Source organism: Dermacentor variabilis, chromosome 2 (genome assembly GCF_050947875.1).
Source record: "Dermacentor variabilis isolate Ectoservices chromosome 2, ASM5094787v1, whole genome shotgun sequence".
In the NCBI taxonomy this organism is placed as follows: Eukaryota; Metazoa; Arthropoda; class Arachnida; order Ixodida; family Ixodidae; genus Dermacentor; species Dermacentor variabilis.
The window spans coordinates 71,826,232-71,850,782 of NC_134569.1; the positions used below are offsets into that span (position 1 = coordinate 71,826,232).

The 24,551-nt window shown below is 45.0% G+C and overlaps 1 protein-coding gene and 1 non-coding gene across 9 annotated transcripts in view; one reads left to right on the top strand and one right to left on the bottom strand.

Moving 5' to 3' along the window:
• LOC142572080 (CREB-regulated transcription coactivator 1-like) overlaps positions 1-24,551 on the top strand; it is a 132,254-nt gene that overhangs the window by 7,837 nt on the left and 99,866 nt on the right. For 4 of the 8 annotated variants that reach the window (XM_075680908.1, XM_075680910.1, XM_075680903.1 and 1 more), the window contains exons 2-5: positions 4,748-4,822; positions 9,737-10,003; positions 11,204-11,280; positions 15,527-15,621. In XM_075680908.1, coding sequence (XP_075537023.1) covers positions 4,748-4,822; positions 9,737-10,003; positions 11,204-11,280; positions 15,527-15,621 — 514 coding nt within the window. The remainder of the gene's footprint in view (positions 1-4,747; positions 4,823-9,736; positions 10,004-11,203; positions 11,281-15,526; positions 15,622-24,551) is intronic. The other 4 variants (XM_075680911.1, XM_075680905.1, XM_075680909.1 and 1 more) reach the window with 3 other exon arrangements.
• On the bottom strand, positions 12,521-12,593 carry TRNAL-CAA (transfer RNA leucine (anticodon CAA)). The gene has a single exon. It is a non-coding gene; the product is annotated as a tRNA-Leu (tRNA).

The following is a 24,551-nucleotide window of genomic DNA, read 5'->3' on the forward strand; positions in this document are numbered from 1 at the left end:
ACGCGTCCTTCCCCCCCCCCCCTGAACACTAAAAACAGCCCTTTCTTGAAAGCGTTAAGACGTGGTTATTAAAATCAGCTAACAATTGACTACACTTCAGAAAAACATATGAAAGAACATAAAGATACCACGGTAACCCGGATGAGCATGAGGCTTTCGTTACTCTAGGGGCAACGACTCAAACCGTCGGCATTGCCATTAAGCTTACCCTTCTTGTAGCGAATATCGAAGGTGTACTGTTGAAGAGCCAAGCTCCAGCGCAAAAGACGACCGTTTTTCGTAGACATGGACTGCAGCCATGTGAGGGGACAGTGGTCAGTCTCTGTGGTGAACCTTGAACCAGCGATATAGCAAGCTAGCTTCTGCACCGCCCATACTATTCCTGCATTCCTTTTCTGATACACTGTATGCTTCCTCACGAACTGAAAGCTTTCTACTGGCGTACAGTACAGGGTGTTCATTCTCGTCATCTCCCTTTTGACAGAGCGCCACCCCCATACCCCTGTTGCTGGCATCACACTGAAGAAGGAATGGCTTAGAGTAGTCGGGCGCGTTCAACACTGTCTGACTCGTTAGTGCGTTCTTCAGCATACTAAAAGCCTTTTCTTTTGCATCATCCCACTTTACCGTTTGTGGTTCTGTTTTTCTTAGAGCATCTGTTAAAGGACTCGCAGTCTCGGAATACCGCGGGATATATCTTTGGTAATAACCTGCCAAACCAAGGAATGATTTGATGTCCCACTTGGTGTGGGATTGCGGGAAGTTGTCTATTGCGGTCAGTTTAACCTCGGAAGGCCGACAATGACCTTGCCCTATTACATGACCTAGATAAGCTACCTCCGTGCGCCCTAATTGGCATTTGGGAGCCTTAACAGTTAAGTTGGCCTCTCATAGACAACACAGCACGGTTCACAGGTGTCGAATATGGTCGGCCCATGATGAAGAGAAGATTGCTATGTCATCGAGATACAGTAGTACAAAGTCCTCCATTCCTTGTAGCACCTGGTCCATAAGGCTAGAGAAGCAATACGGCACATTCTTCAATCCAAAGCTCAGGACTTTCGGACGAAAGGTTCCCATCGGGGAAATAAACGCCGCAAGCCTGCTTGCCCTCTTGGTCAACGGAACCTGCCAATCCCCTCTGACTAAATCGAGCGTAGAGATGAAATTAGCACTGCTCACCTTCTCAAGCCTTTCCTTGATATGCGGTATTGGATAAGTCTGGTCCTTCGTTATTAAATTGAGCCTGCGGTAGTCAATACATGGTCGCGGCTCCTTTCCTGGTACCTCAACTAAGATCAGAGGCAAAGTATAATCGCTCTCTCCTGGCTCGATTACACCTAGCTCTAACATCTTGTTTATTTCAGTGGCCATGACTTGGCGTTGACGAGGTGAAACGTGATAAGCTTTCGACTGAATTGGGTCTTATGACGTTAACTCAATGTCATGAACGATCACAGTGGTGCTGCCCGGTGTGTCTGAAAATACGTCTTTAAATTCAAACACGAGTTCCCTCAGTTCGGCCCTTTGATTGGGATTCAACTCCGCCTGTTCTACTAACTTGTCAATTGTCTCGTAAATGTCTTTTGCCTCCGTCACTGCTGTTAACTCTGGAAAGTTGACAGGTATTTCCTCAGGTTGGTTATTCAACGAGGGTTTCAGGATCATTACCTTTTCCCCAACTTCAAAGCGTCGCGTGCAAGCTGTCCTGTCATAGTAATGCTCAGCATTGCTTTGTGCCTTACGCATTTCCTGCTCAGCGATCATTGTGGCAGGGCTTATGTTCAATAACTTTCTGCATTCTGCCTCGCGAGACATTTCAGGCTCTGGCGCTTGCCTGACCTCTCCCTTAGCTGGTGCACTTTCCACACACACACACACACACACACACACACAAAAAAAAAAGAAGAGGCCTGTACACTGCGGGGCTTCCGGCAGACAGGTAGACACTCGAAACGATCATGGCGAATTAGGAAGTTACACTTCATTTCGACGAGGCCTGGTGGAAGAAGGTCGGGTGAGAGAAAGTTCTTTGTGCACGAGGTGCGGGATGCCAACCATCGCAGGAGAAGTCACGCCTCATTTCGACGAAGATGGTCGGATGAAATTCCTTTTGCCTCGTGGTGTCAGACGCCAACCGTAACAATGGAGAGCAAACAAACTCCGTGGCAGGCGAGGGATTAGTTTGGCCCTCCATGGTGTGTCTATTCTTGGTGACATGAGCGGCTTGGTGGCACATTACCTTGCTTACTGGTGGGAAAATTGAGCTTCCTGTAAGTGATGTAAGGGTAATTGCTTTATTTTTTTCACGATTCTTCTTCATAGTCTTGCATGCATGCATATGTGCTTGTGCTGCGAGTGTTAACTGTTGTGTTCGCCGTTTACTGCTCAACCAGTGTAGTGCTCCCACGGGTGTGTCACAATTTGTGGGAGAACTGTCTGTAAAATTTTGAGGTAACTGAGTGTAGTTTTCAATCTTTCTTCTCCTTGTTGTTAACATCAGTGATTAGGAAAAACTATGTTTAGTTTTAAAGGCCAACTTCAGGGAAATTTTATTTTTTCTTAGTGGATGTGCTGTTGTAGCAGTCTTGTAATCCTATGAGGCTAACTGTTTATTTTTCATATTAGCAGCCTTTAAATAGCATCTAAACAGACAATGCATGCATTTGGTGGTTAGTCTACATGACTTAAATTTCAGCACATCACCTTCGACATTTCTCAGCATGGTGTGAGTAGCTGCGGGCACTGTGTAGTCTACGAGGTTATGTTAAGGAGCTGTGGTCTCAAAGCTCTGGGTCATGCCTCTGTTCTGATGACTGGTAATGGGGCTATTTCTTTTTGCATTTTCTGGTGTCAAAACTTATTTTCGCTATCTTTTTTCCCCTACACTTGTATTTGAAACGTAAAGTTTGCACAGAGGCTGCTGTATACCTACACTATCTGTAACCAGGAGCAGCTTTAAAGGGGGGTGAGAGGAGGCAGCTGACTCCCTTCCTATACATTGCCCCTCTTCTAGCAATAATTTAATAATTATTGGCGTATGATGTCGAATTAGAAGTGATGCAAAAGTTGTATAGCATGTACTACTTATAAGGATATTCGACTTACAATGTATATTGTATATCATTGCATATTGTATATCAATTGTTCTCCCCCCCTATGTAATGGCCAAACTGGGCCTTTAGGGTAAATAAATGAAAAAAACAAAGTAATGGATTTCCATCATGCACTCCAGTGGAAATGAAGAATCATGTTCTGTCCCCTCCGGCCCAACAGAAATATCCTGCTGCCACCCCTGCCTGTAACTAGGCTTTTTACACTGTCAAAAATTTCGTTGCAGTTGGCCTTCATGAGTTTCTGTGGTACCGGCAGCATTAACCCCTTTGAAATGATTTTTTATTGTGGACAGTACCTTGGGGATGTAATTTATTGGCAGATTCTACTGCCTCACTTTGTATATAGTAAGACCTAGGCACGGTTTTCATTAATTGCGTATACAGCTCATCATTGTCCAAGCTAGAAAAAGTTGGGCTGCAATGCATCCCCCACACACCCCCTTGTTGCTTTTGTCCCACAAAACTGCGACGAAATCTTTAGATATGCTTCTCATCTTGCAATTGCAAAATATTTGTTTTCCTTCGTGGATATCTGGACTCGTTTGCCACGTTAAAGTAGTGTGCTTTGCTTAGTCTGTTTTTTTTCGTCATGGAAAATGTTACTCATTGACCCTTTTTTTTTTACTCTTGCATCTTGCACAATGCTTATCCACCATATGCTGTACTTAATGCATTCATACTGTGCTGAAGTATGCATTCAACTTTTCTCTTTTTTTTGTAAAGATTGTGTTCACTTTATAGACACTGAACTGTTTGATCCCTTTGACCTGAAGCTTTTGCAGATGCATACTTGTATGCAATTTCACCACATTATTGCCCACAAAATATATTCAAGAATGTTTCACTATCATCAGTAATATTTCATGTGTAATTCTTAAAGACCAGATGAATATTGGCATAGGGGGATTCACACGACGGTGTAATCATTCAATGAACTCTTCGACATGGGTCGCTTTCAGTGACATTGAATCAGTTGGTGGTTCAGTACCACAGAGTTTAGTTGATTCAGTCCATGGAATGAATTGATAGCTGTGCAAATCCATCCAACATGGTGCTGCCATCAACGTTCAGCTGCGTGCCATCTTAGCCTGGATGACCTGTGCAGCTCTGCAAATATTGAAAGGCGATGCATTTGGACTAGGTGAAGTCATCATGTGTTTGGCTTTATGCAGTTGCTGTTGCTCTAAACTGTCAGCGCTTCTTGGCACCCCTCTGCAAGAATGAACTTGCAGATTGAAAAGTACTGTTTAGTTTTTTTGTTGTTGTTGTCTTTAATGGAATTGCTGTGGCATTTTAATACAGCATTCACTACTTTTAGCAATAAGCTTTTAAATGTAAAAAAAAAGGAGGGGATGGGAGAAGGGAACAGAACTCCTTAATTTTCCATTCTAAAGTCCTTTGTGAGATCCAGCCACTCACAAGAGATGTCATGTGGTCATTATGCCAGAGATGTATTGCTTCTGTATTACGTTGGTCTCTTCACTTCTAGGGTCAGAGATCTTGTGTTTCACTATATATATTAGTCCCTTGGTTTTGTGTTTTGTGAACATTATGATCTGTTTTTATCCTTGCAAAGCTTATGGAAGGTCAGTTATTTATTTCTATTTATTTTGTTCTTGTTAAATTTTCAGAACAACCATGGGCAAGACAATATGCAGGGTTATGCGACTTCATATGACAGCTCTTACATCCAGCAAGCTGCCAATGTAAGCTGTTTTGCCACAACATTATTTTTGCATTGACACTTGTATCTGATAATGACATGACACTACTAAACTTTTGCTGTCATTGCCAGATGGACAGATATATAATAGTGGTATCATGTTTGGTTAGGGTAGTTATACCAGTTATGCTTTGGGCTATGTTTCAGGCACTGCTTTGTTTACATCATATACATATTCTGGTGGTGAAGGCTTATTTCTAGTCTCTCTTGTTGTATATGATGGGTGCGCTTCATGTGACACATTGCAACTTGCCACATTTTATGCTCCGAGTTTTGTGAATACAGTAAAAGGGCTTATTTGTTGTCAATTTTGTTACCGTTTAAGTAACTGTTACACGTTAAACAAGCACGAGCAAAGTTTGTCCAGCACCCCTACATTGTAATTTCAATTAGCAAATCATCATCATCATAATCATCATCATCCTATTTATGTCCACTGAGGACGAAGGCCACTCCCTGCGATCTCCAATTAGCAAAGCAACTCACACCCTAATTGCTGATTGCTAAAACAGCTACTTTCCTTGTTCCTGCACTGTACGTGGTGTACATTTCCTTTCAATTATTCGGAATCATTGATGAATCCTGGTCGTCACAGTGAGTTGTATTGATATGGTCAGTAGCAATAGCATAGGTTGGCATACTCACTCACGAGCACAATGACTCATGCTCTCTTTACATTCATTTCACACACTTAGTGAGTGATGAAGGGTCCGAGTTGTTGGAGTATGAACGGGAGTGAGTGCTGATGAATTTGAGTGGATGTGAGATATGAACGCAAGTGACTGGTGGCTAGTGTGAGTGGACGGGAGTATGTATGTAAGTGAGTCCCGGTGAGTGGGAGTGGATACGAGTATGAGAGTGGCTGGATGCGGGTTAGTGTGAATGGAATTACTGAATGCAAGTGGATGTTGGTGAGTGACTGGACAAAAGTAGGAACGTAAGTGAGTGAGTGCCGGTGAGTGTGAGGGAGTACATAGGCCTGCGAAAATATTTGTGAGTGAATATGAGTCGATATTCGCTTATGCAGCCGGCCTATGGGCAATAGCATCCTTTTGCACATCAAACAAGTGCTGACCTAAAGTTTTATTTTTGATGTTTTTTGCTTTGTTAGATACCTGCTGAATTCATAACAATGGCATGATGCATCAGTTTCTTGAGTATACAATTAGTCATTAATTATGTCATCTTTTATCATGAAGAGCTAAAGATGCACACCAAGTGCAGTGCAGCTGTGGAACAAAGCAGGCCTGCTGTTTGTGTCTGGAAATTGGCTGTGGTGGTTATGTGGCATCGCAAACTGCTGACGCTGATAAACACTGGGCAAACAAGGCAACGCTCATATTGGAGCATTAACCCTGGAGCTGCCAACACTGTGACTAAGGGCTTTGTCTTAATTAGGGTTAATAACCAGCAGTTAGCCTACTGCAGTTATTGAACGCCACACCATGAAAGTGTTGTCAAAAGCTGGACATGCTCCACCAAATCAACCCTTCTGTCAATTTTACAGCAAAGCTGTTATGCTGAGTTCCGCAACAGTTATTGTGTGGCAACAGTGAAACCTGCTGTCTGTAAATGCCGCCGTGTGGTGGTTTGGCTGGTAGAAACATGAATCAAACAACAGGCAGCAACGCAGCATGCATCAGAACCCTGATATTGCTTGAAGACATAATTATTAATGGTCATAAAATAAAATTTACCCTGCACATACCTCACTGGAATAAACAACTTCTTTGTATGGCTTATTCAGTAACCTGCAGTTTTCGTTTCTCGCATCATGTTTCGCCGGCTCCATGTTGGAGGTGAGCTAGGAGGTGCACAAATTGGTAAACATATTGTGGCTGTCGCGTCTGGGCTTTTTGGCTAAGATCAATATTAGTACCTGTTGTTATGAGTATGTTGATGCCGTACTGTTTCCTTGCTTTTTTAGATGGTTTTGTAGGAGAAACGTAGGTCTCTGTACAATGCTCAGATATAGTGAAGTGTTTGCAGTCTGCGAAGCATTTGCAGAGACCCTTGAGGCTGCTGATGGGTGTGAAAATTCTTACACAGCTTCGCTGTCTTTGATGTATCAGTTGCTCTGATTGGCATACGTCTGCAAAGGATATTTTTACTCTGCTTCCCCTATATTTGACAATGGTTAAGCCATGTCCTCTGCTTTAGCGTTTATAAAAGCATGAGGCAGCCTTCTTGCCTTGTCTTCACGATTATCCCTTCATGTACTTATCATGCTCGGCTTTTGGTGATAGTTTCAGTGTGACCTGTTACCACTGCACATATCAGTGGTTTGTGAGGCTATGCTACAATCATTATCTCCGATTTATGGGATGCAGCCACCACTGCAATCACTGACGATTCCTATGATGCCACCAGGAGGCCCGATTTAAGCGCGAAGCCATGCTAGACTTGGTGCAAGATTTGATATGACCGCATTAAGATATGATGGAACTAATACTTTGTTGTCCTCTTGATGCATTCAGGCTTGATGCCGTATTTAATAAGTGTATGGCCTTGCATCAAAGACAGGAAAAAAAATTGAGGCAGGAATTTGTGTCAGTACTCCTTTGAAATTTGTTTTGCAAGGAAGTTGATTTTCCAAATTCATCAGTTTGCCTTAAATTACACATACTAGACACAATCATTCTGTTTAGTGAAATTTACCATGTTGCCTTTCTTTGGCATTCTGTTGGCTTTGGTGTAGAGATAGCAATGTTGGTATGATTTTTATCATTGTTTGTGTTAGTGGAAAAGTTAACATGTTGATGTTCAGCACTAGAACTTGTTTGGTGCACTTCATGCCTGTTTCTGCTGCGTCTGTATAATTTTTCTGAACCACCTGATTGCCTATGTGGAACTTTGGCACTGAGGTAATGTGCTTGTTTGTAAATGTCCCAATTCCTGTCTTGCCTCTGTTTCTGTCTCTTTATTGCTATGTTTATTCGCAGGTACTGAAGTAATTTGTAACTGCTTGTAGTGGTATATTTGCACATATCATGGGAGTAATACTTCAGAGCTTCTTTGCTGGAGTGCTCAACAGTGCTCTAGATGGTGTAGTGGCAAGAAGCCTCCTTCGCTTCTCAGGCCTGTTATGAAACAGTTTCTATGAAGAACTTTGTAGGAAAGATTTCTAGAGTTGACATGCTGTCTTGGCATTATCTACTCTTGTATTTTTCATCTTAGGTGCCTTCTAAGTTGCTTCATTGCACAAATTGAACCCTGTTATATAGGCACATGCATTTGTGGGAAGCATCCCTGACAACATGCCAAAGTACCTAAGGAATAGTGTCCTTTCTTTAGGGATTGGTGTTGGCATTTGTCCTTTGTTTTTACGATGAACTCCTGCTACTTATGTATAAAGCATCGTTAAAGCCTTATGACTAATAAAAGCTTTGAGAGAGCAGTCATATATTCATGTGTACTTAACCATAAACAACAAACAGCAGTTCTCATTGTGGTGAGTATGGTGCTGACATGGCCGCATTGTTGTCGTCAATGACATCGATACCCTCGACACTAAATGACATGTGCGCATAGATAATCTAGAGTGCCTGGTCAATGCAGTATTATGTGCTCCCTCTGTGGGTATTGTAGATGCATCAACTTGGGCAGTACTTGGGGACTGTGGTCCTTTGCTTTTGTTACTGCTCTCCTGATTGCTAGTACTAAGAGTTGTTGCTTTACCCTTCATAGGTTATGGTAGCGTAAACTATGCTAAAGAACTACTGCAAGCGCAGTTTTCATATACTCATGTCTCGGTACATAGGCCTTTTCTATAAAAGGTCTTTTGGAAGCGCAAGCTACTGCTATTTATTGCTGGTGCTCTGAATCAACCCATACACCAGGACGTCTGTGCAAGATAGGCTGAATAGCATCTCTGTCACTTCCTCTGGACAGCTGCTCGTGCCCTAGAACATGCTTAATGGCAAATAATGGCTAAATATGTGCTGCTCTTGATAGATCTGAGATGCAAGCTCTTTTCCTCTCTATCATAAAAAAATTTTGTTTAAAGTTGGAAAGCAAGAAGTTAAAAATGGGGCTTGGCAAGCTTTCTAAAGCTACCATGTATAGAACATTAAACCTAGCAGTAGTGTGTTAACATTCGGCTTGTGATGCCATGATTTGCTACTTTCTGGAGTACACTGGTTCAAAAACAACCATGAAATGAAGCAGTTCATGGTTTGACAGTGCATGTTGTGTTGTTCACATGCTATGCTTCAGAGGTATACTGATGTGAAGATTTGAAGGCGTAATTCTTCTGTGTAATATATATATTACACTTACTTGCAAACAAGGTCAAGTTCCTGGCTATGTTAATGAACTTTAGTGTATATCCCTGCAATCTCATTCTAGCTGCTGTTCTGCATGGCTTCCTTCTTTAATAGTTACTGGTAATGTAGTACAGAGGACCTGCAGTATCTTAAATAAACCATTGCACATAGAGTGACCACTCAGTCTAAAATCATATAACATATTCTGCTGAGCCTGATGATATTGATTGCAATATCAGATTGCAGGACAGGAGCACGAACCGCATTATGTGGGCAAACTTTGCTGTCGTGGTGACTGCAGGACAAAAAATATCCATGCAGTGCGATTTAGAGAGCAGTGAGACACATATTGAAAGGCATCTCTTGTCTTTTAACAACTCTACAGCCTGTTGCTGACTGTTGCTTTGTACACAATTCATTCAATGGAAATAATGTTGAGTGTACAGCGTCTCAAAGTGCAAGTTATTCAGCCGAAATAGTTTGAGTGGTTCATGATTAGCCATGACTTTTCCATCAATTTAAAAAGAAATAAATTTTTTGTGTCAGTGTTTCTTTAAAAGGGTGCCGCACGCATGCGCTACTTTGTACTGTTATCTATATCTTTGTTTTGGTTTTGGTGTGGTGCTCTCCAGGGGGCGTACTCGAAGCACCAGCTCAGCATCTCGCCTTCCCTGGGTGCCTACCGGGGCGGCTCATTGCCGAATGTGAACCAGATGAGTGGAGGGCCGGCCCACAGCATCGACCTGCAGGGGGCACTCAGTCACCTCGAGGACATGCGCCAAGGCCGGGAGGCATCTGCAGTGCTTCCTGACCGACCGCATGTGCGTGAACGGGGCCGTCATGCCACTGCTCCTCACAAAGGCCGACAAATGGCCTTCGACAAGCGTGTATCCTTCTGGGTATATGCACTGTCTAGCTGATCTTGGTGCACTGAAAGCAACCCGCACTAATTCAAAGCTCCTTTGGGTCTAGATCTAAAAATATTTACAAGTTTGAGTGATGCAATACTGAGTAAAGTATAACTCACGCTAAACTATTGTTTTATGTATGAATAAATGTGCATAGCGAGCATTTATTTTGCTTTCTTTTAACACTGCACTAAGCTTTGTCAGTTGCATATTATAAAGAAATTGCCAGTTTCGCCTGAAGGCGAAGCATCGGATGCGATAGCTAAGTTTATCGTTGTGCTTAGGGTGTCTCAAAACACTGGTGGGAAGAGGAGCGTGCCAGTGGCATTGCAGTTGTTGCACCTCAATGGTGCGCAAGATTAGACCCAAGTAAAGCCATTTCTGTTGATAGGAGTCTAAAAAAAAAGGAATTACAGAAATTTATCTTGATGTTCAGCAAGGTGTAGTATGCACACAGCTGTTCAGGAGGAATGCTAATGTGTGCATGCTGAACACTCGTGCCAGCAGTGGAAGCCCAAAGGCTCCAGTAGAGCCAGTTGAGCAGAGGGGAATGGTGCGTCCACTTGGGGCTTTATTGCTTTTGGAGACAAACGCACTTCATGTCTCTGGAGGCCTTCTAAACATACATGTGCATGGTGCATATACGCCGTGGATAGCAGGACAGTGCGACAACGCAAGTGGTGATGGCGCAAGTGTGCCTCGAGCATCCGTATAATTGCTGTTACGATAATAAGAGTTTTATTCGAAATCTGCAGATACAATATGCATGTATGCCTGCCTTAGTCAACATATATGTGTGTAGGGGTAGTGAAACATTACAAAAAAGGTTTATTGTTCAGTAATCATAATGTATCGCATGAGATTTCACTATAACGTTGTTGATGCAAGTCATATTTTGATTAGGAAGTACGTTAAAATTATCGTTATTCAGCCAGTGTTATCCACAAAGCCACATTTTAGTGTTGCTTTAGCTGGGAAGACAAGAAGGCTTGAGCTAAGAGCATATTTTGAACAGACTGGCTTCAAATTGTGCTGAACACTTAGTGAGTCAAGCAAACTTTTTTTGTGTGCGATTTGTTTAACTCAACCTTATTCAAAGTTATATAAGTTGGGGTGTTAATTGCGAGCCCACTGTATGAGCATTTATGTCTTGTTGTGGATAGAAGTTAAGTGCCATTATGTCCTTGACAGTTTGGTGCTCAGGCCGACGTGTCTCCATACAGCTCGTCTCTCTACCTTTCCCCGCCACCTGACACCAGTTGGAGAAGGTAAGCCCCTTTAGCAAATAGAGTCATAGAGATAATGTTAGTGCTATTCATTCAGTTGGGACAAACAAAATGCGGCATCTACTGTTATGAACCCAGTGGGTGTATAACTGCACTTTGACAACCTTTTCAGTGACAGTCATGCACAGTGAAATAATGTTGATGCAATGTTCACTGCCTTGATTATAAAGGAAATAGAATGACAGTACACCTGTAGCAGGGAAAGGCTTCTAAGAGCGGGTGCGCAGTGAATACAGTTTAGACCTAACGTCCTGTAAGTTTTTGTTAGTTTTTATTCTTTTTGATACACCTACATTGTTAGAACAATAAGTGTACATATGTATGCATGCCACATGTCTGGAGTTGATCATTATACATGCTCTGTCCTAATAGCCAAGGACGTTGCCAGTGTAAGTTAAAGCAAATTGTGTTGTATGCACAGTTTTGCTGTTCTGCTGGTGTTCAAAGTTTGTCAGCCCTGCCATGTGTGGTGAATATTATCACAAATGAATGACTGCAAAATATCTTCTAAGCTTATGATAGTAACTCAATACTGTAGAAATATGTGGAACTACTTCATACTTATCAGTTTAATGTCATATATATGTACAGAAAACGCATTAGGTCTAACGGCCCTTATCCTTTTTTTTCTGATGCATTGATACAGCAGGTAGCTTTCTTCTATGTTTCTGTATCTTAAATCTTGTTTTCAGCTGTTTGAGCTTTAACTGATAGTGTGACACTATTTGACTAGAAAATATATTGAAATCAAGCTGCAGTTTGCATGCAGTAGGCATGCTGAGCAGAGCTTGATGTAATGCTAAATTATTCTTCCCATTTTTCATTGTTTTTATTTTTTCTTATTTTTCATCTGTGTTGGTGCAGCTGAGTAGCAGTATGCTTTAGTGCACAGTTATTCCGCAGCTCCTGTATACTGCTCTTTATATGGTAGTTTTTTCTGTATGTTGTAAGGCAGACTGCTTGCTCTCTCTCTCTCTCTCTCTCTCTCTCTCTCTCTCTATATATATATATATATATATATATATATATATATATATATATATATATATATATATATATATATATATGGACAATATGGTCAATATATATATATGAATAGTCATATCATAAGAAGCCAACAAACACTGACACCAAGGACAACCTAGGGGAAATTACTTGTGCTTAATAAATGAAATAAAGAAATGATAAATTAATGGAAATTTAAGTGGATGAAGAAACAACTTTCCGCAGGTGGGAACCGAACCCACAACCTTCGCATATTGCGTGCGATGCTCTACCAATTGAGCTACCACGGAGCTGTTTCCCCATCCACTTTGTTGGGTATTTATGTGTCCTAGTAGAACCCTGGGAGTGTTAGCCAGCACCACCACTCACATACCTTGGCGGCAGATGTGGAATGTCCTTTCTGCCGCAGGCGTCACATTCTCGTGACGCCTGCGGCTACATCACGTGTTGCAGCTGCAGCTACATCACACGTGTTGATCTGTCTTGCAGTAATTGAGACTTGTCAGCATGACATATGATCTTACCTTTCAAGTGCATCAGAGTTCAAGAAGACTGCCGACATTAAACAGTTACTTGTGCAGCAGGGCTTTGAGCATATGCAGCAACATTTATGCAGAACTTCCTCTGGAAAGAATATGTTCGAATTGCTGAATAGACCTCTCCTGGGCCACACCGCAAAGCGCTGCCGATGTAACATGATGACAGCGACCCATATGCAATTGCCCTGGTCGGCAACACACAGCCACTGCTGGTTTTAGGTGTGGTGAAGTGGCGCAGTGTTTGGTATGACTGTGTGCCGCTTCAATGTGTGTGGGTGTGTTTTCGTGAACCTCAACAATCATCTTGTAAACCAGATTTATGGTAGTGTGTGCCACGGAACATTGGCATGTGGTAAACTGCGGGATGAAAAACTGACGACGCTGGCTTTTTTACTCGTGGAAGTGGACCATATTGTCCGGGGTGGACCAAGTGATGAAGAAGAGTGACATCAGCTTTTAACAACTGTACTTCCTTTCTTTCCTAGTAATCTGGAAGGGGCCACATGGGTGCGCACATTGTGAGACTACTTCGTGGTCAAAAATATTTGCAAAATAGCTGGAACCTTTAGGCTGATGCTAGCTTATGTCAGCTTTGGCAGCTTGAGAAATCGTCAAGAGGAGCATACTTTTCGACCTGGGCAACCATATTTACATACTCCTTGTTAACTAACTCCATGTGCCTCTTGCTGCACCAAACTTAACTGAGATCTTCACAGGATCATACTGTATTTCCAGAATGTGTTCATTCACCTAGCTGAAGGGTTGAGATGTTGCTCGTCTGTGTCGTTTGCTTTGTGTTCGGTTAAAAAGGGCTGTTTTCTTTAGTTATCCAAACTGAAAATGCAGGGTGTCTACCAACCGGGAAAACCGGGAAAACCGGGAATTCTCAGGGATTTTGAGTAGTCTGGAAAAAGTCAGGGAAAACTCAGGGAATTTGGGCCTCTATCAGGGAAAATTAGCGCCAATTTTATTGAAAGGGTCGAAAGTCGTGGTAATGCTGGCTCGAGCAACAGACAGGAATCGTAATGTATCGTCTTTGACGCGCTGTCGTCGGCTGGAGGAGTTGCCAGTGTGCAGTCAACGACCGACTTTCCGGATTCCCGATAATTCGGCCGGCTTCGCGGCACCGCCACGTAACCTATAGAGTCAACGTATCAGAACGTGTGAAATTTCGGACGCAAGAACTCTTCGCCGTCTGATTTTCCGGACGTTTTGTCGTGACCGCGGGTCCGAAACGGCAATAATCAAAGGTACCACCGCTGCCGTTTTGATTACTTCGCCACCTCGAAACGGCATTCTTGCACGTAGATCCGCTGGCAGCCGTTGCCACCACTGCGGCAACGCTAGGCCTAGCTGCTTCGACGTTCGCTATGAAGCTTCTTGGCGTTGGATGCCGAGTTTTTTATTGAAAGAATTAGCTGCTGTCAGCAATGGCACGGACTCCGAATTTGTGGTCCTCGTGATTGGCTTAGGAACTTAGAAAACACGGTGCGTTGCATAATGCCAGTTCCCGAAAGTCAGCTTCGCCTCTGTACAGAAATATTACATGGTGAAGCATACGCAGAAGTATTGCAGTGAAGCATAACAAGCGTGGGAAGGGGCTATTGGCACGGAACACAGTATGCATTCCTTAATTATACACGTGTGCACCCTGTATTTCCTGTCAGTACGAGCGCCGATATGCCTAATATGTGTACCGACAGGCCTTCAGAGCGTTTTCGAACGTGCCTGTCGCGGTTTGAGCCCCTAAGGGAAGTAAATGACACGCATTTATTTTTTTCCAACTGGCCAATTTTTCGAACGTTTTCCCTACCCCTAGAGAGTTCTAAAAATCGGTCGTGGACTGTGCCACTGGCCAAGATGCTTCAAATGGTCCTTGGGGTGAACGAGTGGCAGAAGGAGGACAAAAACTGAAATGATGTATGCATTGAGAAATAAACGGGAAGGAAGCTTGCTGCCGTCGTTTTGAAGAAGTTTGAGCTCAAAAAACAAAATTTCGTCTGATGCCGAGATGCAGGTGTCCCTCATCCAAACCAAAATAAACTCTTTAAAGCAGTGAAACACAACACTCAGGCGTCGTGCATGGGCTGAGAGTATGTCAGGACAGTTGAGGTTGACTTACGAGCGGTTGAGGGAGAATCTCAATTGTGACAGAGTTCGGGCCTCATACCACTGCATGAGCTTGCTATCAGTTGATATAAATAGGTCATATTCGAATATATTTGCTTCTATGTGCATCTCCTTTTTTATTCGTATTTGTGAATGTCAGACTTCATTTGCAATTTTTTTTCGAAGACACTTTATTTGCTGTGCATTTTACTAACCCCTGCCTTCTATTCTCTTTTTGAATAACATAAACACTACTCCTTAGTATTCAAATTGGATTAAGTCGCTTTTTTATTTTTTTCATGTGCTTACTAGAGAGTGACAGCATCAGGCGATATGGTTTCAGCCCGTCTTGACATAAAACATAGTTTTGCATCACTCAGGGAAGTGTGCAACGGCACTCAGGGAAAACCTGGAAAACTCAGGGAATTTGGAAATGTCAACTTGGTAGACACCCTGAAATGCATGTATGCAAACTGTTAGTGTATGTGTGAACAAAGAAAGGTGGGGTGCCATGAGGAGGCTGTGTTGCAAGTGTGTTCAGCACCTCACTTTCTCTCATGGTTTACTGTTTGCAGGACCAACTCGGATTCAGCACTGCACCAGAGCGCACAGACTCCTCAGGAAAATTTTCCCGGAGTTGGGCCTGCTTGTGGGCAGCGCAGAGGTACCGGTACGCACCGGGGGCTTCCCTTTCTCTCTTGCTCTGCCCTGTCTTGCTTGTCTCTTCTCTTTCTCTTGCCTTTCTTTTCTCTCTCTCTCTTTCTCTTTCTTCACTGTGCCTGGCTGGTGACTCAAGAATCTGGGACTCCATGTCAAGAAAGGTTTTGGTGTTGCCGCCTGCTTGATCCCCTACCTGTCGACCACGTCACCACTTGCATGAGCAGAGAGGACGGCCATTGGTGATGCGAACAGGGTGCTAATTGCTTGCGGGCATGCAAGCAAGATCTGTGCTGGCTTGGCATAGGACTTTCTTTCTGGGCGTTTTGCAATTTTTATCATTTTGTTTATGATTTTGTCTTCATTATGAGTTTGTTTGTTTACATCAGTGCTTCCAGGTGACTTTTTGTCTCACCAGCTGTGATTGCCTGCTTACTTTGGCAGGCATTCAAACAAGGTAGCAGTCTGCAACTGTGCACCTGGGTAGCAATCCTCGTGTGCCACCTGCCGTGCAGTCACAGCTAATGCTAATTACACTTCTTTTTTAATTGGTTTTGCTGTGACACGTTAAAGAACAAAAAGGTTCACACAAGATATGCAGACATAAGACATTTTTGCAATTAATAACCTTCTCTGTGTAAAAAACCTCCTTGTAAATGAGGAAAGGACATAGTGCATTTATTTCTTTACAAATTTGAGTGGAACAGATGTGGGACTCAAGGTTTTCTGGGAGCTCTGTCAACATTGCTGGCACCATTCTAACCGAAAAGAGCTTACAAAGTTTACTGGTGCGACTAAAAAGGGCACTGGTAGATGATAAGATTACTGGTGGCCTTTGTATGTTAAACATTTGAGCACCACTGTACAGGGATTTATTTTCTGTTGAAGCATAATTTTTTTGAAAATGAAAACAGCTCTGGAGTTTCTTTCTTTTTTAACATCTGTGCCCCGTTGCTAGAACTGAAAGTTGAGTGGCTCTCTACATTTGAGAAAAGTTCAGCTATGGTATCCTTTGCTGCTGCATATGTACTTCTTTTTGGCTTTGTATGTCCACTGTAACGCTTGTACTGGCTGCTTCATGGGCAGTTTGTATCCTTGTGGGAGGCGGTGTGAAGAGGTGGCGTGGAGAGGTAGCCACCGTAGCCAAGATTTACAGTGGAACCCCAGTTGTACATCCCCCGGTTTTGCGACGACCTGGGTTTTACGATGGATTAGCGCAGTCCCAGCAAAGTTTCCATAGAAGCAATGCATTAAAATCCCCCGTTATCTGAAGAAATTTTACGCCTGGCCCGCATTATACGATAACCCTCGCGAAGCGTGGGAAGGAACGGCGGACAAAAGAAAAGTGCTGCAGGTCTCTTTCCTCACTCCATCTCTCCACATGCAGAGCGGTTGACACCGCTTGACTGGTTCGCTCCGGCACAGCTTTCCTCCCTGCCTCGTATCATCGTTCGTTTCTCTCTCCCCCACCAGCAGCTGCCCACGACGCTTGCTGTGCTGAAATAGTGCCTTTTCTTCTCCACAATCACTTTCTCCCTCTCTTCTCGGTGGCATCACCTCTCGTCGTGTTGGGAAAGCGTTTCTCTCCTTCCAGTTTCCTAGCAGCAGATCTCCGACAAGGTAGTGCAGAGAGGCCTAAGTTTATCACACATGTTCTTCATCGCAATCCTAGCGACCAGTGTTCCGCAGAAGTTTTGAGTTGTGTGGAGCAACGCCACGCACGATGTTCCGGAAGCGGACAGTTCTGTCGCTTGGCGATAAGCTGAATATTATCGAGGAAGCGGAAAAGTAGCATGGAGCCACGAAAGCCAGCATTGCCCGGGACCTTAAGATATCCGAATCTTCGCTTAAGACGATCCTGGCAAACAAAGTGGGGATATTGCAGAGTGCCAAGAAGTTTGGGCTCAAGCGGAAAGTGACAAAAGAAGGACAGCATGACAAGTTAGAAAAAGTTTCCGTCAAGTGGCTGCATCAAGCACGGAGCTCTGTGATCAACGTTGACGGCGCCATTCTGCAAAAAAAGGCGGACCTTGTGGCATTGCGTCTGAGCATCGACGACTTTCAGGCATCAAACGGGTTGCTGGATCGCTTTTAAAAATGAAACAGGATTGTGTACAGCCGCTCCTGCAGAGAAAGCACTTCCGTGGATGTTTCGATGGTGAACGAGTGGATGGAGTCGTTGCCGGAGATGATAGCTGCATACAAGCCCTGCGACATTTTCTGCGCCGATGAGAGCAGTATTTTTTACCATATGCTGCCCGAGCAAACCCTTGTGTTTAAGGGTGACAGCTGTCATGGTGGCAAGCATAGTAAAGAGCGTGTGACGGCACTATTCTGTGCTAACGAGGACAGTTCTGAGAGGCTGCCCGTGCTCGTTGTTAAAAAGTTTGCTAAGCCACGCTGCTTTAAGAACTTGAAGATGCTGCCGTGCAGTTAGAACTTCAACAAAAAGGCGTAGATGATGTCTTCGCTCTTCAGCAATTTTTTGCAGCAGCTGGATAACAAAATGGGTGCTAAGGCAAGGAAAATATTGCTTTTCGTGGACAACGCACCGTGCCACCCACCCGATACATCCAGCCTGAGGAACAGAAAGGTTGTTTCTTTTTCCGCCCAACTGCACAAGCAGGCTGCAGCCGCTGATGCCGGCATCATTAAGTGCGTCAAGCAAGTGTACTGGAAGTGGTTAATGCAGCGTCGGCTGGTGGCTATGGAGTGCAGCGAGTTGGAAAAAAAAGATCACTGTGCTCGACGCCATGCATTTTATTGCCAGTTCGTGGAACGCATTGTCACAAACCACAATTGCTAACTCATTCAAGCACTGTGGCTTTAAGCGAGAGACTGCCTCCTCTGCTGGGGACGCAACAACCTCGATGTCGCTCGACGCCGATGCAGACTTCGCTGACGATGATTTCGAGGGTTTAAACCTCACCACGACCATGGCCGAGTACGTGGAGATCGACAACAATGTTGCGATCTGCGGCGAGGTGTCGCTGGATGACGCCATCGAGGAGGCTTTGCCTAGTGCCGACACCTCTGCGACATCGGACGAGGACAACGACGATGCCACAAATGCCATGCCTGTGCCTACCATGTTCACCGAAGTGCTACAGCACATAGACAGCATCCGGAGCTTCATCTGTTCATGCAACGCCGCAGAGGACCTCCTTTTGTACGTTGCCCAACTCAAGCGAAAGCTCTTGGTTCACGGATCAAACAAGGTCCAAAAGAAACTTATCGACTTTCTTAAAGTTTGCGCCTGCTGGCGGGAATAGCAGCAGTGGGCAGTGGAGTGCCGTAAAGGTTCGTTTGAATAAAGCAGGATTGGGACCTGTTCTGCAGCATTAATTCTTATCGCATTCACTTTTTGGTAATTTGGGTTTCCAAGCCCTGCAGAGCATGTTAGTAGTTTCCATTGAAGTTTCTTGTAAATCCGTCGCGCGAAATAAGTAGTACTATATTTATAGGCATAATTTATGTTCGGATTTTACGACGCCTGCATTTTACAACGCTTTTTCGCGGTCCCTAGAAAGTCGTATAATCGGGGCTCCACTGTATTTAGGCCGGCCAGCCATGGTACCTCGGGATCTCGTGTGCTGCAGCTACCATGGCCACTCAGGTCGCATGTGCTCGCGCGTTCTATTCTCGTGCTGCCTGCACATGAGCCCATCTTCTTTGCCTGCTCTGGAGGTGATAGTCGCGCCGCTCTGGAGCCCCCCTCCTAGCGCGAAGCGCAACTGAAATAAAGTCAAATGCTAAAGTCCAGGTGCAGATGGTGTTGCTGTTGGTAGTGTCGGGTTCACGCAATCAGAGAGAAATGTACCAGGCAGCACCAGCAGTGTAGATTGTGAGTGAGGCGCAACCACAGTGATACCAAAGTGCGAAATCGCAACCTGCTGCAAGCTCTCGTAGGTGCGCGGGCCTGTAGAAGTTGGAGTTCCAAAATTAAACTGTCTGGCAGCTTGGGACTTGCGTGGAGATAAAGCAAGTGTTGGTCACTCATGTTGTTGAGGTAGGAGTGATTCTCAAGCTGAAGAAGCCAGATGACAGAGCTGCTGCTGCAAAACTTCGGCAGGCCATGCATCCGTGGAAGGCGTGAGCACAGAACATTGGAAGGCTGCTGCTGCTTGCAGTGAAATCTTGAATGCCGATAGCGTCAGGGTTGTGGTGTCGCTGAATGCATTGCGAAGGTTGTGCTTGTGGCGTCACTGTGCCTGTGAGAGTGAAATTTGCACCTAAAGGGGCTGGTGGGAGAGTCTGTATTGGTGATGAGTGAGGTTCGACAATCAGGTGATGCCGCTCTGCTGAAGGTCAGCTCCCAAAATACAGCAGATTCAACGACATCCAGTTTCCCGAGGTGTTTTTGAGCCGGCTGGAGCAGTTTCGTTTAGTCACCGCCGACGAGAGGCTTACCCACATTGTGCCTGCTACTCTGGAGCACAGCGCAAAGTTGTGGTGGTGCTTCTGGACCATGTTTGCATCATGGGAGGAATTTACTTTGGCCTTCATTGTGGAATTCTCTTCTATTGACGTGAAGCATTGCATGAAACAAGACCTCCGCATGCAGCACCCAGAAGAAAGTTAAAAAGATTTTGTTTACATGATCATGGTCTATTATGACCGGATCGGCGGCAAAGCTTCAGAATGGGAAAAGGTGGTCCGCGTGCTGAGGCAAATGCACCCACAACTCCAAGTCTTGGTAGAAGACAGTCTGCCAATCTCGTGGAGTTGGAGGTGGTTGCACCACAAGGTGCTGCCGCCCCTGACAGACCAAGTGGCGAGGGACCTTGCCTTCCAGTTAGCTGTGAAGTTACTGGCCTGCATGGAATGCAGCCCAGAGTGTTGACAGTTTCAGTCTCTGGCAGCTTACTGGCCTTTCCATTCTGCGATGAAACAGCCATCCCAGCATTGAGACCAGCTTCAAGGACTGACCGCTCGTGCTATAAACCCACCTCTCGCAGCAGTGTCACAGGGATACCAAGAGCACAACTCTGGGGAATTTACCTGCTGTCGCTGTGGAGGTGTGGGTCACCTAACTCGCGATTACCCCGCAGGTCGGCGTATCGGTCCGCCCTGCTGCTATGAATGCAATGGAATCGGGCATTTCTGATCACAAAGTCCGGTAAACGGCAGATGGTAGGTGCCACCCTGGCAGGCACTTACGTGACTGTGCTGCAGGTAGCAGTTTCAGCCGGCAGGAAGGAGCCCTTCCTTGAGGTGTGGATCGGGAATGCTACGTTCCAAGCCCTACTGAATACAGGCTCAAGCGTGAGCTTACTTGGAGTGCGGAGGGCAGAGGTAGCAGAGGAGACAGGTGCCAAGCTCAGCACACAGGTGCAGGCACTCCGCTTGGCAACAGGTTGGCCCCAGTCTACCATATCCCTAAAGTGCAAGATCCAGTGGGCTACGAGCAACCACAACCAGCACTTCCTGTGTGTGCCAGGCCTATGTCGGGATGTTCTCAGCAGGGACGTTTTGAGTGTAACAGGCATCACTATACATGTAGCACTAAGCGGATGCACTATTGGCACTGACCCACTACACATTGTGCTGTTAGCTAAGCACCACAAGGGGCCAGCCACATTGCTCGCATTATTTATTAATTTATTTCTTTACAATAAATACAGTGCCCATGTGGGTCATAAGTGTAGGGTGGATATTAACATTGAAATACAAATACAGTAATAGAAAAGGGTGGAGAGTCTTACCACTTGCATACTCTCTTCGAAGAGGTTCTTGCAGCTCCCGATATAGGGAGTAGCATTCTAACCAAAGAGGGAAAGCACCGTGCTGTAGCAACAAAACCACAACCAAGCATGAAGGAAGTGCTTGACGACTTCAGCCCTTTGTTCACTACAATTCTTGGGTGTAGCACCCTCGCTCAGCACTACATAGAGGCGGAGGATAGCGCCTGTGCGATGCAAGCTCCATCCAGTGAATGCTAAGAAGTGTGGTGAAAACACGGGTGCGCTGTCTGTCCTTTAAGTTCTTGGGCAACACGATCTCACCTCAGCAGTGCAGAACAGATGTGAAAAGGTGTGTGCAGGGCTAGATTACCCAAGACCCAGCACAACTAAGGTGTTCCAAGCCTTCCTGGGACTTACTGGCTATTGTAGGAACATCGTCCCACACTTCTCACTGACAGCGCATCCACTCATGGACCTTTTGAAGAAGACTGAGCCATGGCAGTGCGCAGAGAGTCAAGAGCAGGCTTTAGCTGCACTGAAGCGATCATTAGCTCTGGATGCAGTTGTGGGCCTTCCAGATCTAAACTGATCTTTTGTGGTTGAAACTTGATGCAAGCGGTGTCAGCATTTCAGCTGTGCTGCTGCAGGCTAACCCTGATGCCTTCCTTAATTAGCAGGGTTCTTGCAGAGGCCGAAATCCATTATACTGTCTAGGAGTGGGATTGCCTTGCAGTAGTGTGGGCAGTGAACAAATTAAGGGCCTATCGTGAATTTACTGAGTTAGAGATTCACTTTGATCACTCGTCCTTGTCATGAATGTTTACCACCGACCAAGCTTCATTCAGGGTCGAGCATTGGGTCCTACAACTGCAGGGCTTCAATTGCCAAATCAAGTACAGACAGGGACTAGCAAATACCCGCAGATGCCTTGAGCAGAACCTCTATCCAGTGTGAAGACCGCCTAAGTGACAGTCTACATAGGACACTGTTCCCCACTACTGGTCCAGAACCTGAAGCGTAAATTACGTTTGAGAAAATAGCAGTAGCTTTGGAAGAGGATGCCACACTCTTAGGTGACGCAGGATGGCTCATCCAAGAACACGCTCTTGACGGCCATCTCCCAAAACTGAAGGCTGTGGTCCAAGGGACTAGGCTCTCAAGCTCGGAGTCTGATCACCACCTTCACGATCAGGTAGCGACAACAGAACTGGAGCCACGTGGACTGCTTGTTCAGCTAAGAGGCATCAAGAAGGTACCATGGCTACCTGATTATCTCCAAAATGTGGCACTGAAGATGGCACACGACCACCACTGAAGGCCATGCCGGATTTTTAAAAACCATGAGATGTGTTGCAGCATGGTTCATCTAGCTGGGCATGAGGGTTGACATACCAAAGTATGTGCTGTGCTTTCTTCCAGTGCTCAAAAGCTCAATGCCAGCAGCCTGAGGGCCTCATGAACAATGGGCCACAGCTCCCATGGAAGAGCTTAGTGTCAATATTATCGAGCCATTGCTATCTACACCTTGTGGCCACAAATGCTTGCTGGTGGCTGTAGGCAAATTCGAGTTTCCAGAGCTCTTCCCTCTGCGACTGGCAACAAACACAAAAATATTAAGAGTGTATGGTTGTAGTTTTCTGTCGCCATGGCACACCTGTGGCCATCACAAATGACAATGGGAATCCCTCTCGTGATCACTTTATGGTGCAATCTCCTAAACCACTGTGGTGTCAAGGACCGTCACACTGTGCCATACTGACCGGCAGGACAAATGGTCAACCGCCATGATGGCACTATTAAGCAGTGCCTATGAGCATACTGCTCCAGCCACAAGGACTGGGACCAGCGCATACCTGGAATCGCACTTACTATGTATACTGGAGAGAATGTAGTTGCTGGATATACTCCGGCCTTGCTGTGTTATGGTTGTGAGCTCCGCACCCCATGGGAACCTGCAGATGACAAGGAAAGTACAGAGCCTCTGGCAGCGGCATGCCATGCTTTTGCTGCAGAACTCCAGCAGTGCCTTGAAGAGGCCCTCAAGCAATGGAAACACCAAGCAGCTGCTTGGAAAGTGCAGAAGTCCAGGTCCAGTTACAACCGTCATTGGCAGCCAAATGGTGACCTTGTGCTCTTAGATAGTCGCATCTTGAGTGATGCTGCCAAGGTGCCGGTGCCACCGGTGTGAAATGTACCTTATTGTGTAGTCAAGCGGTTAGGCAACAATGACTTTGTTTTAACTGAACCTACTATGGGATACTGTCGAACTATTGCCTACGCAGACCAATTGGTGCTCAACCATGAACCAAAGCTTCTTTCTTCCCATATTGCTTCACCTTCTGAGGGGGGGAGGGGGGGAGTTGTGAGGGGAGAGTGGCGGTGTAAGTGGACCGAGCGATCCAGGTGAGGCGAGGCAAGGCATGGTTCTCGGAGGCTGTGCGCACATTTGAGTCCTGTAGTTGCCAGAGGAAGGATCAGGTGGTGAGAGTGCGGTGGCGACAGAGTAAAGAAGACGGGGGTGGCACGAAGTGTGTGTGTTGCATGTCGTGTGCACGGATGGGCAGCATGTGGAGAGCGTAGGAAAAGAGTCGTGGAGTGCGGTAATAAAGGGAATGTTTGCGACAAATGTGTCGGCCTGTTATCGTTCATAACAACATGCTCCACATTCTTGGGCACTTTGCATGCATCACAGTCTTGCGTGTCAGATGTGATCCAAATATGTTTGTGTTAACACACCTAGTCTGCCTCCTGACATAATACGCTGAAGACTGTGCTAATGTTGTGCTACTTTTAAAAGCATGGGGAAGATGGTGTGTATTTACAAATAAGTTAGCATAGTTGAGCCACAAGTGCTGGCAATGCGTTGAGGAAAAGCTCCAGAAGAGGTGGCCAACCTGTACCGAAAACTGTTATATTTTTCTTTTTGGTTTCGCGCCAGTGTGAAAAAAATTGTAATGTTTCAGTTCAGGTTCGGCCAAAAATAATGTCTTTTTCCCGTTTTCAGTTTTCAGTTCGTTCGGTTCTGGTTTGATACCGGGTGAATTGAGACATTTGACCACTTAGTAGAGTATCTTGCTTCGTAAATGCACTGTTGAAGTTACTGAATGTGGCATTTGTGGTAGCAGTAATGGTAGAGTGACTGGCACTATGACATTTTATTCAAGTTCTAAACTTGCTTGCTCGCATATGCTTAGTGAGAATGTTTTCATTTTTATGGCCGAATTTCTCCCATTTGCTTCTAAAATTGTGCTTTGTGTTG